This window comes from Lolium perenne, chromosome 7, assembly GCF_019359855.2.
Source record: "Lolium perenne isolate Kyuss_39 chromosome 7, Kyuss_2.0, whole genome shotgun sequence".
NCBI lineage: Eukaryota > Viridiplantae > Streptophyta > Magnoliopsida > Poales > Poaceae > Lolium > Lolium perenne.
The window spans coordinates 64,711,149-64,727,438 of record NC_067250.2 but is presented as its reverse complement, the minus strand read 5'-3'; the positions used below and the strand labels follow the sequence as shown (position 1 = coordinate 64,727,438).

Here is a 16,290-nt window from a genome sequence, read left to right as displayed (position 1 = left end):
GCAACGGGAGGGGAGGAGGGATTTGCGTCGACAAAGTGGTGGGGTTCATCTGTTCTCTCGCCGACAGAGCGGGTCCGTCCCCGTTTTTCTCTCGTCCGGAGTCTCCGAGTGCTCCCGGGGGGCCGGGGATGGCCTGGGCTCTCCGGACGGATGAAAGGTCTAATCCGGATGAAAAATGAGGATCCGGAGGCACGACTGGGCCGTTTTCGTCCATCCGAATGAAAAAAAGACGTTTTGGGGGACTCGTTGGTGAGACGGATGGAGATGCTCTAACTCAGAGGCAACAGCGAAGCACAAGGAGGATGGGATGATGGGCCGGAAGCCCACATAAGAACAGGCCGTTCCGTCGAATGCCAATTGCAGTCCACCCACACGTATTACCTTGTACCTCAAGAACACAACTGACCATCCAAACCTAGCGGGGGAGGCAGCAGCAGCAGCGATTCGGATATTTCCTTCCTTCCGCCATTGGAAGCCGCCTCCCACCTCCACCTCCACCTCCCCCTTCTCTTCTCCCCTATCCACTCCCACCTTAAACCCTAGCTACACCCCTCCATGCCCCCCCTCGCCTGAGCTCGCTCCCGCCCGTCGCCCCTCGCAATGGCGCTGCAGCTCCGCCGCCTCCTCCCGCACGGCTACGCGCACCGCGCCGTCACCCTCGCCACCAAGCCGTCGCTGCCGCCGGCGCCCGCCATGGTAATAACCCCCCTTCATTCGCCTCCTCCCCCTCCTCGTCACTAGCTCTAATTACCGTAATGAGACATCAAATTCTAATTTTGTGGGCACGGTACAAAGATTACCTTTTGTACTGCTGCTCTAAGTAGACCACTGCTTCTTGTATAGCATCATTCTGCTCCTACTAATACAACTGCGATTAAGATGACGAGAATGCTTTCCCCCCTGTACCACGCTTTTGCTCTACTTTCGTTTCTGTTGGCATGATTGAACATGATCACACAAAGATTTCTCTGCTTGCAGCTGCACTTTGGGACTTCTCAGAGATACGCGTGCGCCTTCACGCCTTATCCACCCCTCCGCCCCTGCCAAACGTGCGGAGTCACAGTGAGGAGTAGCTCAGCAAGGCAGATGTCTTCAGGAACCGGCTCGCGGCTCGCCCTGCAGCTCAAAAGTAGTACCTTTTTGACTACCGGGCTCCCAGGTTACCACGGCTTCGTAACATCCAGAGCCGCGGATATCCGCGGAGTTGCTTTGAATGCTACCGGTATCTGTACTTCATCGCGGCTCTTCTCGACAGCGTGCGGTAAAAGGCTAAGGTTTCTCGTTAGAAACAAGAGCTCATTTAGCAGTCCTAATGCGATTAGGAGAGATGGATCCGAGAGACGGCATAGCACACTAGCTGCGTGTAGCCCCGTCGCTGATGAGGCTTCCACATCTACGAGCAAGAGCAGGGAGAGTGATGCAGCTACTAAGAAGGGCACTGTCCGGAGGAAGAAATCTGCAGGCACCAAAAAAGAAGTTAGTGCGGAAATGGAAGAAAAGAAAGTACCCACCAAGAAAAAACCCAGAGCTGCTAAAACAGCAGCAAAGGCAACCGAGGAAGCTAGTGTGAACCAAGAAGAGAAGAAGGCCGCCGCTTCTAAATCAAAGAAAGGGGTTGGTACATCTAAAGAGAAAAAGACAGCAACAAAGCCGAAGAGATCTTCGAAAGCGAAGGAATCCGCTGCTGCTATTGCGGCTGCTGATGCCAAGAATCGTACGAAGACCTCTGCTGATGGTTCTGGCAGTGAGACAAAGCCACTTGTACCTCTTTATCCCCCCACAGCTAAATCAGTTGTTGTGGTTGAATCAGCTACAAAAGCAAAAGTTATTCAAAAATACCTCGGGGACATGTACGAAGTATTACCTAGCTATGGTCATGTGAGAGATCTAGCCGGGAGGTCAAGATCTGTCCGCCCTGATGATGACTTCAGCATGGTATGGGAGGTGCCTACTGCTGCCTGGACACACCTTAAGAGCATCAAAGTAGCATTGAAAGGGTATGTTCTCTAAGCTGTTGGTATCAGTAACATTGTTTACATTTCGTTCTTGACATGTACGTTTGTTTGTAGGACACTTGTCATGTAATTGATTACTTGTACGCTAATATGCTCCATCAAATCTGATTCGTGGAAAGTGGCGAATTGCGAACCTAATCATGAATCTGTCAACTATGAAATAGATTAACCGAACTATTTAAGTGTATACTTGAGTAACATTTGCTCCATACTTACAAAGTTAGTCATGGTGGTTCGTTTACTTGTATTTGTTTTAATCTTTTGCCCTAGCTGATTAAATTGGCTTCAACCGGAGCTTTGATTTCATCCTGAACTATGGATATTTTCTTCATTGCTACACATGAGTATACACTTATTAGCTAAACCTTTTTTCTGTACATCTGCCTTCCACTGATACTAAGTGTCATTGAAACTATAGCTAACTCTATATACTACATAAATTTTTAAACCGCAGTGCAAGTTGCCATGCCAAGTTTCTTTGCTTTCTGAAGTTGTTGATATACTACTGATTGTAATATGCTAAAATTTTCTTAATTCTTGTCTCCAGAGCAGAAAATTTGATTCTTGCATCTGACCCTGACCGTGAAGGTGAAGCAATTTCTTGGCACATAAAGGAAATGCTTGCACAGCAGGATGTGTTGGATGGCCGTGTTACTGTTGCACGAGTTGTCTTCCATGAAATCACAGAGAATGCTATTAAAAACGCTTTAATGTCTCCAAGACATATCGATATGGACTTAGTTAATGCTTATCTCGCACGCCGGTCCCTTGATTATTTGATTGGGTTTGGCATATCACCACTTCTATGGAGGAAGTTGCCTGGTTGTCAGTCAGCTGGACGAGTCCAATCTGCAGCTTTGGCCCTTGTATGTGACCGGGAAGCTGAAGTAGAACAGTTTAACCCTCAGGAATACTGGACTGTCGATACGGACTTCAAAACCCAGTGTTCAGACTCTTCAAAAGGCCTATGCCTCACATCCAGGATAAAGCATCTCAATTCAAAAAAGCTGGATCAACTTTCTATAAGCTCTCGAGAAGAAGCACAAGCTATAGAAAAGAGGATTTATTCTTGCCATTTTGAAGTAAGAGGTGTTAAGAGAAGCAACTCTCACAAGAATCCTCCGATGCCATATATAACATCTAGCCTTCAGCAGGATGCAGCAAACAAACTACATTTTGGTGCAGGGCATACCATGAAGGTTGTTTCTACTTAATAAAAAACTCAGATGCGTATATAGCGTGCTTACTATTATATTATTACTACCATTTACATGTAACAGTCTATTTACTCACATGGCTCATTATGTGACTGTAGGTAGCCCAAAAGCTTTATGAAGGGATCAATCTTTCTTCAGAACAAGCAACAGGCCTAATAACATACCTCAGAACAGATGGGTATCATGTAGGTACCATCCTACTTTAAGTTGATTACCAAAGTAGTCTTGCTGTTTATAAATGTACCATGCAGGTAGGATAAAAACACACTCCTGGTCTCTTTTATGTGATTCGTGTTTGTGGGTTAAAATGGGTGTATTCAGATAAAAAATGACCAAATTGGTCCCTCTACATGCAAGTGAAATTGTAGAGAAATATTCCACATGGCGATGGCTTTAAGTGGAGCGTGCCACTTTGATAAAGGAGATAGATTACAGAGTGAGATGATCCCGTTTCTTACTGAGAAAGTGACAATACTCATCTTTAGATAGGAAGAAAAGCTTAATTTGCAAGCTAAATGATATTCAAATAGGTTTTTTAAGTAGAGAGGCCAGCTTGATGCTATGACCAAGGAATGGGCACTTTTGCTTCATAGAAAGAACTTAGTTTATCAGCTTTGACATCTGATAGGGAAAATTGAGTTTGATAGGTCGTAGTAAATGTTATTCCATACAAACTGTCTGCCCTTTTATTTGTCTTGCTGTTCTCATTATTTTGTTCAGTTAATGTATTTCTAGGACCCTAGGTAGCGACAGTAGTACAATTTAAAAATGAACATATATTAGGGGGAACTCATATTTGTTTTAATAAAAGTATTAAATATGTACCGGAATTCAAGTGGCGATGACTTGAACTTAGGTGGTGGATTGTGCCTCCAGTCGCCCACCCAAATGAGCTAGCTGTAATCTTAGCTTGAGTTCAATCGCATGAAACACATCATGGGTGTATATGAACATGAACTCAATCTTGGCGACAATCTGTATTTTGTGTGCATGACCGATATGACTCTCTATTCCTCGATTTGAGAATTTTTCTTGTCAGTTATCAGTGATAGCAGTGTGATGTTGTATCCATTCTAATAACCTGACATTGTGGCCTCACTTGTTTATTCTGCCTTTTCCCTTGAAGATTTCCAATGAAGCTGCCCAAGATATTCGTTCATTAGTGAAAGAAAGGTATACTCTATTGGAACATGTGCCATCTTGCCTGTAGATTGGAATGTACACTAATTTCTTCTAGCACCAACCTGTTATCCACCCTCCCTGGAGGCATGATCCTGTAACAAACTCTCCTTCTTGGCAATGAAAAGAAAAGCAATGTCATTGCGTTTTCTCGAAAAAAAGGCCTGTTTTACTGAGTTTTTTCAGGGTTGCTAGTCTATCTTGTTTCTTGTATCATTTGTTAGTTATGTAGTTCCCAATAATTCAGATTTAGTGTTTGAATCATCAATTTCACAGAGCGGAAGTTTGCAGTTTTCATTTTTTTTCTCATTGTCCACGATTTATGGGACGGGTATTGTGTGAGACACAACAATTCAGATTACCAAATATTTTTGAGATTTTTTTTCTGTTGTTATTTTAGAAGCTAGTTTTGGACAATCAGTGTGTTGGGAGTTCAGAATTTTTCCTTCTGTCTATCAATATAACACCTGCGGATGTCCATTCCTGTTAACAAGTGTTTGTTCTAGGTATGGTGAGCAGTATGCATCAGAGGATATTAGGAAGTATTTGAAGAAGGTGAAAAATGCTCAAGAGGCCCATGAAGCTATAAGGCCCACCAGCATAAGGAGGTTGCCATGTAATGAACCCACCATTAGTTTTGTGTTTACTCTATTACAGATGCGTGTGCTATCTCTCAAGTTTTGGACTACTATTGATGGTTCTAAAAAACATAACAAATAGTGTTTTGCCATCTGATTAAAAACCTTGTTTATATCACCTCTTGATTCATAACAAATAGTGTTTTGCCATCTGCTGTTTTTAGCTGTCGTGAACATGCTTTATGATTGATCCCTTGATAATGAACTAAGGGTATGCTTGAAGTCTGTATGTTCTGTATGACTGAAAGAGCACCAGAAGCATGAGTTTCATTTTTCAGAATTAAGGGTTGCTGATGTTTTCTTTTGTTTTCACCAAATCTTCTGTAGCATCTTTTTTTTGAACCTTTTCTGTAGCATCTCTTGTTCTTACTTGAACATATTTTAGCATTATAGTTTTCGTTTCTTGTTTGATGTATAATTGCAGCATCTTTGGTTGGAATACTCAATGAGGATTGTTTGAAACTGTACACTCTAATATGGAGGAGAACAATGGCTTGCCAAATGGAAGCTTCCAGAACTGAGCTGGTTGGTTACTGTTTTACTTCATTTTTTTTATTTTTACCTGTTGTTGTTTATTATACTCCATTCTTTAGGATGTTATTATAAATAAATGTCTTTACCTATATTGTCTGCATTAATGTATTGCAGAACCTAGGTTTTGTCTAGGTCAAAGAATCTTACTCTGCACTTGTTTTTTAAGATTCGGGAATGCAAATAGTATATTATGCAAATCAATCCCCTCTCTTCATTAAAAACTGTGAATAATTTGCTTTCTGTTTGAAAGAAGTCTGAATTCAACAAGTTTGCTGCACATTGGTAGCGTGCTGCTCACATGTGCATATTATCTTTGCTGGTCCAGTTGACCTTAGGTTAAAATAACTCTCCGCTTGCTTTGAAAATCGTAATAGGTATTATAATTAATAGGGATTTGTAAGTTGGCGTGATGGTGTCAAGCAAACATATGTTCATTTTTTTCTGGTTCATCTACAGAGTTCCCCATTCATCTACAGAAAAGAACTGAACATAGGATTGCATTTTTTTCCCCCAAATCTGTGTTTATGACTGAACTTTTTGCCAAAATTGTCGGTCTTTTCTTCTGTTACCAGCATGAGCAATCTGTTTCACAACCATCACCAAACCATCTCTTCTCTTATGAAAAAACCGAAGAAGTATAGAACGCTGGCCATGCTAGCCATATAAGTGAATTTCCTTACCAATGAACTTTTTTTATTTTTAGTATTTTGCATATTCAATAACATTGCATGCTTAGTTGCTTACTAATTGCATTGTAGATCCAAGTTGATATTGGCAATCCTGAAGGAGACATGACATTTCATTCATCTGCATCAAGGCTTGACTTCAAGGGATACCAAGCCGTCTATGAGGTAGGCTCTTAATTTAATTCATCTAGGCTTCTTGATCCTCTGTTAGCTCAGTTATGTTTGCCTTTTTGTAAGAAAATTTGTTGATTGTTTCCTAATGTAGCCTTCCTCACTTTTCTTTATGTTGATTGGTCAGTCCATAAGTAGATTTGAGTAGAAAGGATGCTGTATCATCTCACTAGCGATATCATTTCATGCTTCAATGGATGATTATATAATTGCTTTGGCCTTTATCATCTGCGTAGCCTTAATTTGGCTTATGTCTGTTACGATGTGAGCTCGTCCACACAAACAGAAAAGGAGGTGCCCAGTGCCTGCTGCAAGATATAAATGTGATTAGGTTCCTTTTAATTAATTTCAGGGGCCTTAAGCGGATTAATTTGACCAGATTCTGTTTTTTTTCTATTACATGAACTTGTTAGGGCCTCTACGGCTCTACCCCTCTTTGAAAGGGGAGTTAGATTAAGCAATAATTAATGAGTTTCTCTCTTTTTCCTTGCCCCAACTGGGGCGAGTGTCCTCTCTTATTTTGGTTATAAATATAAGATAGATGAAAATACATCCTCAGTTAGATGCATATGTAAATCAGGAACAAGGCCAAGCTAAAATTTAGTATATGATTTGCCCATCCCATTTCCCTTCTGATTTTTCCTCTTGTATGTCTCCCAATTGTAGAAACCATTCTTTTTTGAAATAATTATGGAATCTTTTCCTCTTTTATTATACTCTTTCATGTGGAATATGGGTTTTGATTTCCAGAAGTTGGGTGTAAATCTCACAGATGGACGTTTCTAGTTTTCTGAGAAGCTTTTCTCTAGTGTCTAGAAGAAGGACAATCTGTTTGCAAAACCTAGTGGTTGACTGGTCGTATTGTATGCAACAAGGATAATACATGTATGCATAAAATACGGGTCAGGGTGTGCTTAACGGTCTCAACTCTCAACTGGTTATTGTTTTTAAAAACTAGTGTTTTTTTCAGTTGGTTCTTGCTCGTTGGTTTGTCATGTTGTAAAATTATCATGTGTATACTTCAAATTATACACTTAAACTTGTCTGAATTTTTGTCAAATTATCATGTTGAAGTTTTTTCATGTGTATACACATGACAAAAACTAGTGTGAATTTATGGTGTGAATTTGTGAAGTATACACATGACAAACATGTAATTCAGTCTTGTGTTGTGCATAACCATGTATTTTTTCATTGATTCCCTGCTGGAGTTTTCTATCTCCTTTTCTCCACAGGATGTCACTTCTCTTACCGTTGCTCAAATGCACGAATTTCTGTCACTATAATTTTAAGTGTTATATGCGTAAGCTTTCTAATTTTTCCCTCAAGGAGCCAATTGTGAACCTTCAGCATGGATATAAGATGGTTGTATGATACAAAAGGACTGTGCCGATTGTTCAGTTTATGAGCTTATTAAACCCACTAATTAGAGAATGTGTCACTTGTAGGATACTGAAGCAAGTGGGTCCAGTGAAAACCCTGAAGGAGAAGTTGCGCATCAGGATAACTTTGAGGCCTTGTCCAAATTACAGGTTAGCACCTGCTGGTTTGCCTCTGACCATACCCTTTCTGTATCCTTTTTTTTTTGTCATGTGACCACAGATTGTTGGCCAGCATTTAACCATGTCATAGTCATAGCACGTCTCCTTTTTCTCAGGTGAAGGATTTGGTATCTCCAGTTAACGTGCATCTTGGGCAGCACTTCACTAAACCTCCATTCCGTTATTCTGAGGGTGCATTGGTCAGTAATAACCTCTGGTTTGGATTTTCACTCGTTCCTCTGATCATTGTCCATCCTGAAACAAGGTTTTCTTATTATTTGTTTGTTCTGTAACCTATGATTTCCACCTTGTACCTTATAATCTCCAGATTAAAAAGATGGAGGAACTTGGAATTGGAAGGCCCTCTACATATGCATCTATAATGAGGGTGTTGCAGGTAGCCTAACATGCTATTTCTTCTGTTATGCCCAATATACACCACATTGCCTTTCTTGAATGGTCGTGTAGCTATTTATAATATGTCTGATGCTATTTGAGTTAAGTCCCATGAGCGCATACTGAATTACATGTTTGGGTTGGTTGGCTCATGTAGCTGCCCCTGTTGTGTTGCACATGGCCACATGCCATAAAGCTCACATGTGCCATGCAGTAATTTAGTAATGCATAACACAGTAAAATCTTTGGGTTGCTGGGAGAGTTGGTTTATTTGAGAACCTGACATACTCGACTGAAATTCTGGTAACAGACTAATAGGCCACCTCTGTGGTTAGTGGTTACTTACTAGTATGCACAATTGGGTAGTTTACAGGTGTAACTGGGCTGAATACAACTAACAAGTTTTAATAACAGTAACACATGGCCGAGCCCAACAGTGACAAAGGTTTAGGGATTCACTATGTGCTAGTTTCTACTTTCATTCATACCAATGGCGGTACTTTTTCATTCATTGGCAACTACTCTTGCAAATGCATAATAGTTTCTGCCATACTTGTGACATCCAGGACCGGAAATATGTGACAATAAAAAGTCGAGTTTTGCACCCTGAATTCCGTGGTCGAATGGTATGTTCTTGTTCCTTATGTGATCTTCACCCTTCTACAAATATCATCTTAGTTGTGATATCATCTGAAATTCCTTTATGTTGGTTTAAATAGAAATAATGCTGATTGCTACCTGCATTATAATCTCCAATGCCAGTGCATTTGTATACATGGTAGCAATGCATCCTGTTTGTAACTGTACAGTTATTACTCTTTCTCATGACTCTTATCAAGATGGATGAACTCACTAAAACCCGTACATCTTGATCTGTATATCATTTTCTCTTTACAAGGGTGAATATTTCATGGTTCTCCAAATGCCAAATTACACCTCAGCAGTTATTTCATCTTTATGCAGTTTAATTTGTCGCGTATGGTTTTAGCCTGTGTTTAGGGCATTCTTTCAGCTCTACTAGCTGATGTTGCTTATTATAAACTTATTTCAGTTTTCTTGTGTCTAATTTTGACATACTCAATGCCATCTGTTTCTCAGGTCTCAGCATTTCTTTCACATCTTTTCTCTGAGATTGCCGATTACAGCTTTACCGCTAACATGGAGACTGAGGTACTAAACATATTTTAGCCTATAGTTTTGTGTACATTTTCTTCTATACTTGTTCTTTACTATGGTTTCAGAAACCAGCTTAGCTGGCGGTTTAGGTAAATATGAAATTCCAGGAAATCTGGAGGTGTTAATATCAGTAGAAAGTGAGACCCACATACTTTGAAAAGAAAGGCTGTAACTTTGTTCATAATTTTCTTGCTGTAATGAATATTATCAACAATATTATCTAGATATGTGTTACTGGTTCAATATATGCAAAATTGAGTAGTTTTGGCCACCTTCTGCCTCACGTCCAGCCAGCATTACGGCTGCAGACCAGTATTGGAATTATAATTCTTTATCCGTTATGGGGAAACTTGTTGTGCCTAGTAGACATCAAAAGACTGAAACTACTAGTTGTACATTAAATTGAAATCCCCATACTCAATGTTGGCCATGTGCGCATGTGCAACCCTGTTCTTCCATTTGAGCAATATCAAGGTGCGCAGTGGAGTTGCACTAAAATCAGAATTTGAAGCAGGCTATTATGAAATGAATTGTGTAAAAGGATAAATGGGTTTCATCCCAATTAACTATTGAAATACTACATGAAGAAACTTGGGATGTTATCCAAATATGTCAATAAGCCTGTTTATATAGTGTGGTCTTATCAGAGGTGGACTTTAGGGATATGGCAAAGCTTCTTTGTTATTCTTTGCTTAATGAAAATAAATAACAATATGCGCAGCAACCTAAGTAGGATATCTACTGTGAGATATATCAACTAAAGATAATACTATATCTGAATTATCCAGATGCGAAATTATGCATCTAACAAATCTAAATACGAAGAGGCTCATTCCAGCAAGGTGGCCATGTGCACATTCTCCTATTTAGTGTGTTTGAACAAGCCCACAGCCATGAACTGTATATGCATCATTATTTATCCTTTCTTAAAATCTTCATCAATAATCATAAAGGGATCAAACATACAAAGTCAAGATGGAGTTATACCATAAGGCTGTGATTCCTAATCGGATTAGCCCTTTTCCTTAAAGATCAGTGATGATGATGTGCTGAATAGAAGATGTGGGGCTAGAAATAGTTTTCTTTGTTATAAGGATCCTATTAATTGTTCCTTTTCTGCTCCATTAATAGCTAGACAATGTTTCTGCTGGGTCAACTGAATGGAAGGGCCTACTGAAAGATTACTGGGAACGATTCAACAAATATTGCGGAGATGCTAGTCAATGGGATGTCAGAAAGGTAATGTTTTTCCTGGTACCTGGGAAATATCTGACCCTTGCACCCAGATGGTTATTCTCCTAGAACAAATAGTGCTCGAATGAGGTTATTGCTAAGTTTTCTGGCGCATGCCACTTCAGTATTGAAACCTGGATCTAATTTAAATCAGCCACTTTGTTGCAGGTAGAGAGAATGCTTGAAGAGAAATTCTCTTCTATCCTCTTTCCAGACCTTGCCAGCGATAGTAGGATTTGCCCTAGGTAATTTTAATTAAGATATTTAGGAAGTCTATTTTGGCATCCCCAAACATAGATGCACAATTTGATTTAATATGGGAATCCTTCGATGTTACCTTATTATGTGATGCATTAATTATGTTTCTTCCTTAATACTTAACATGCTTGTTGATTATCTGCAGTTGTTCTGAAGGAACCCTGAGATTCAAAGTTAGTAGGTATGGCGAAGGCTACTTTATTGGCTGTGATCGGCATCCGAAGTGCAAGTATGATCTTGCTATCCCCTCTAATAAACATTAAATACCTTCAAGTTGAGCTTAATTTCTGCTGTAACCCTTTGTTTTCTCCTGTTGCAAGTTGTAATTTGCACTGAAGTTGTAACTGAATATGGTCATATCTTTTATTGTGAGGACAATATCAATCGTACTTAATAACTAAACTAATTATAATAGGTACATCGCTCGCACATTATCAGATGAAGATGATGATAATGAAGCCTCTGAGGAAACACAACCAAGGTCTTTTGAGCCTAGGTTACTTGGTCTCATTCCTGATACAAGCGAACAGGTTGGTTTCAGTCTGTAATGTTTCTGGACTTATTTATTTCTCAGGTACTAAGTGGTTGTTTTGGTTAGACGAATTTAGAGTTAGTTTTTAGAAAACGAGTTTAAGCAGAATTTTTAGCAAAACCAGTTTTGGTTAGTTTTTCTGTTAGCATGCGTTTACCCAAAACTATGTTTGGGTGACTTGAGACACAATGCACATCTTCTCAAGCCGAACAGGAAAGCCTCGTTGAGCACCTTGTGCTCGCAGTCACGCCGTCATCGGGATACCGGTGCATGTGCCGCCATCGGTGGATGCCAAGGCCGGACCTGCTGCAGGACACGCCAACGCTAAGGCGTGAACTCAGCTCTGAGGAGCACCCACTCACCTCGTCCGCGCGGCTGCACCAGTCGGTGTCGACCATCGTTGTCGTCATTGACCCGGTGCCTCCCACATAATTCTTATCCATGTTGCCGCACACCATCCTACAGCCAACCGTATGTAAATTTGGCTATAAAGTGCAAGAACTGACGATGTAGATTACTTGGTGCGCATATGGATTTTCCATGGCTGAGAAGACACAGGTTCGCTAAGGGTATGCCCATCAACGTCAGGCTCGCCATGTGCTCCGTGCCGGGCCGACGACCGAGATTCGTCCTCAGGGCCTACTCCAGGGGGGAGCTGCCGCTGGTGATTCCGCAGTCGGTTTCCTGCAGCAGGCACTCCAAAAACTTTGGGCCAGCTAACCACGTTGTTGCCGTTCCGTGAGCGCATGCTGCCGGCGTCAGTGACCAAGCGTCCAAGCGCACCATTCTGCCTGGCAGGATCAACAGCACCGAGTGGTCCCTACGGCTCCAGGAGACCATGATGCGTTGGGGAAGGAGAGTGGGGAGGAGTTGGCAGAAGAGGAAGCAGCATGGGGAGGCTTTGGCGGCATAGGTGCATGTGCCTGGTGGGAATGGACGGTGGCAGATTCATGAATGGAGCCGGGCGAGCAGCTCCGCGGGTGAACTGCTTCTCACGACGAGGATCGGGTTAAACCCATTTTGACAAAAACGTGAAATAGTCGTTTTTCGCAATACTAGATTTTCTCATTTTGTGGAAGTCTGGTTTTAGCTATCCACGATTTCTTCCAGCTAAACAAACAGCGTTTTAGGTTGGTAGAGCTTTAAACGTGTTTTGCGAAACCCAGTTCTTCCAAAACCCGTAACCAAACAAGGCCTAACTAAGTGTATATGACATTTTTGGTCGTTCTACAGGTGTTTTTGAAACAAGGTCCTTATGGTTACTACATCCAGGTTGGAGAGGATAGAAAAGGATCTTCTCAGAAAAGAGCTCCTCTGTCCGAGGTAATTATTACCTTAGTTTGTACATTGTCCTTCCAGAAGCTTACCACGGATATCTTTTAACCTTCTTTCAGGTCAAAGATGTTGACTCTATCACTATTGAAGATGCAATTGAGCTATTGCAGTATCCAAAAAATCTGGTATGCTTTTTCTATAAATTTTAGGTCTTTGAAGGCGTTATTGAGTTCAAGCATGACATTATAGTTGCCAACAGGGAAATCACCCCGATGATGAGCATCCGGTGCTGATGACACATTCTAAAGCTGGATTTAGCGTCCGGCACAGGAGAACTCTTGCTCCAGTGCCAAAGGTATGTTTTGTTATTAGTATTACACATGTTTTAAATGCGAAATGGGATTTTGTTTTGGTGGAATTGTTGTCAACTTGTTATGAAGAAACTTTAATAAGATTCATATGCAATTACATTATATAGTTTTTGGTTTGAAATTCTCATCGCAAGTCTTAGCAATGCCTTGAAAATGTGTGATGACAGAGCGAAGACCCAAAGAAGATGACGCTTAAGCGTGCACTGAAGCTTCTGACGGGTAAAAATGTCAAAAAGTTCGGTCGACCAAAGGGAAAAAGTAACAAAGATGCAGAAGTCATTGAATGGCATTAAGTGATTGGCTGTTACAGTATCCAATCTGGAGACTTCTCACTCTCAGAACTAACAACGGTCCACGTAAGCCTGCGCATAAAGTTCAGACTGGATCAGCAGTAAGACAAGTCAGTATTTATGCAAGTGGTTCTGTGTGCCCAATACTGTCGATACATTCCCGGTTATGCTTTCCGAGAGAGGGGCATCAGTGCGTGACAGGGCAGCTGGGCAGATAAGCATATAAAGCCTGTGCTCGGATGCTCATGTTTTGTGAGCTGTATTTGCTGCTGGATTTCTTCATCCTAAGAGGATATGTACCCTAGACTTTCAAAGGCTGATCTCCCCTCACTTCATTCATTTATGGGACACAGTCAGCAACTGTACAGAAAACACAGATGATGAACAGCTTACTGGATTATACACCCATAGGTTTTGCTATTTCCATTTTGTAATTCTTAAATAGCTATGGTATCATAAAATTCCATGGTTGAATGTGACTGCCGTTTTTCCCTTGGCAATTGCACATTGTTGCGGCAATTAATGTAAAATTAAAGAGTTTTTGATTTAGAGTCCTCTGATTTTTTTTGCTTATACCTGGTTTGCCATTTATTCCAGCTTGTTCTTGGTGAAGGACAATTGAAAGGTCACAGCATTTAATGCCAACTGGTGAATGATCGCTAGTGACAGCATTTTATATACTCCTTATGTCTTTTGGATCCTTGTGCATATTTCAGGTGTATGTACCCAACCTTACATAAACTTGGTGATTATCTCAATCATTCGAATTCTAAAGAAATACATAGCAGGTGCCTTCTATAGTGCCGTGCATTTTTCTATGGCATTGCGATTGTAAGGATCATATTTGAGGTGGTCTTCTGACTCTCCGTTTACAGTTCTGTTGGTTTCACCATTTTTTTTTTTGCTTTGTACATTGCACATCAGAAGAGGGTGTTTCTGATTAATTAGGTTATATTCCACAGGTCTCATAAATATTGTCCGAGATTGTCAAATCTAAGATGTATCTAGACACTAAATAATATCTATATATTTTTATTTTTTGATAAATTCCAGACGACCTTCGTGGAACTGAGGGAGTATAAATTTTTTTTATATGAGGGAGTATAACTGATGTAAGGTTATATGTCATTGTCTGTGTTTTCCAAACGTTGAGTATGTAGACATGGGCAACGTTTTAGGGAACCCTTGCCATTGAACATTCAGATTAGTGTACCTCAAGCTTCCCCCCATCAGCATATACTAGGAAGCTTGCTGCGGCACGCCGCGCTCCTGTGTTGGTTATAGTATTGTAGAAGTACTATGGAAGTGGTGGCGTGGAAGCATTATTCAAGAAACATAAAAGTAGTACTGTAGTGGTATTGTTCCATCCTTTTCAAGTCCCCGTGGGTAATCATGGTGTGGTGAAAAATGAGGGCAATATGCCAATACCACTATCTATAGTGGCCAGAGCGAGGGAAACTCACACCAGTTAAAAGGTGTGACAGACAACTGAGCAAGTATTTTTTTTCGAAGGTACCATAAAGGCACTACTATTTTTCTCGACTAAAATAAGCGACACATGGTTGAGTGTATTTGTTTCCGGAGTTGCTACAAAAGAAAATGGTAGTATTTTCTCGGGTGGAAAGGTAGCGGGTGAAGTAAGTACACCTTTCTTCAGGTGCGGTAGAAGAATGTAATAGTATTCTTCCCAGGAAAAAGAGGCCACGGAAGGTGGAGTAAATTTTTTTTCCCGGATGTACCGTAGAAGGAAAAATATTATTTTCACTGGTTGAAAAAGGCGGCAAATGTTGGTACCGTCAAAGAATTATGCACCGGTGAAAAATCACTGGCAGGTAATTAACGTTCGGAAATACTATCAATGTTGAAGGTTCGTATAAATTTTACAACGCTTGTGTGCGCAAAAATGCCGTCACAAAAATATGCGCCCTCTCACTATTAAGTAATTACTGGTTTGTTTTTTTAGTTGACATCAGCACGTGAAAAAATACTTTAGAAGTTGAATATGTATACGGATGAATTACTGCAAAAAACCAGTGTTGCAACTGTAAATAATCGCGGTGCAGAAATAATACCTTTCTAAAGGTGCATTAGAAGAATTTAATAATATTATCCTAGGCAAAACAGGTGACGGAAGGTGGAGTAAGTATATTTTTTCGATGCTACCATAGAAGGGCATAATATTATTTTCACGGGATAAAAAAGCAGGAAATGTTGGTGTCGGCGAAGAATTATGCACCGGTGAAAAATCACTGCAGAAGTTGAATATTTATACGAACAAATTACTACGAAAGATTACTGTTGGCAACTGTAAATAACCGCCGCGGAAATATGAGCCATGCAAGGATTACTATTAAGTAGTTAAAGGTCTTTCGTAGTTGACATCGGTACGGAAAAAATACTACAAAAGCTGAATATGTGTAGTGACGCATTACTGCGGAAAAATCACTATCGGTAACTTTAAAAATACCCTGCAAAAAATGATCGTCCCTAAAGGATCGGATTTTGGACACCAAAATGGTCGTCCAGCAACTTTTATTCGTTTAGGCTAGATACCCTAGCGGCCCGACTTATTTTGGCCCAGTCTAGCCATTATCTTATTTTCTCCTTATTTTTCAACTCAAATGGCTCGTATGTACAAAAAACAACAATATTGAAAACAATTAGTATAAGTAACATACATCCAAGCAAACAACATAGTTCATAGGCAATACAGTGCAGCAAATTAAATAACATAGTTCATAATTAAACAAATAAAATGAGCTTGATGGTCAATCAAAT

General features: G+C 40.4%; 1 protein-coding gene across 1 annotated transcript; it reads left to right on the top strand.

Moving 5' to 3' along the window:
• The first annotated feature begins 412 nt into the window (after positions 1-412).
• LOC127317250 (uncharacterized) lies at positions 413-14,061 on the top strand. Its single transcript, XM_051347775.2, has 21 exons — positions 413-696; positions 979-1,997; positions 2,563-3,214; positions 3,331-3,417; positions 4,359-4,405; positions 4,918-5,027; positions 5,474-5,574; positions 6,342-6,434; positions 7,889-7,972; positions 8,098-8,181; positions 8,310-8,378; positions 8,944-9,003; positions 9,476-9,547; positions 10,685-10,792; positions 10,955-11,031; positions 11,190-11,273; positions 11,460-11,574; positions 12,810-12,899; positions 12,971-13,036; positions 13,111-13,206; positions 13,390-14,061. Exons 1-21 carry the CDS (start codon positions 601-603, stop codon positions 13,513-13,515), a joined length of 3,336 nt encoding a protein of 1,111 aa, XP_051203735.1. The 5' UTR covers positions 413-600; the 3' UTR covers positions 13,516-14,061.
• The last annotated feature ends 2,229 nt before the right edge of the window (positions 14,062-16,290 follow it).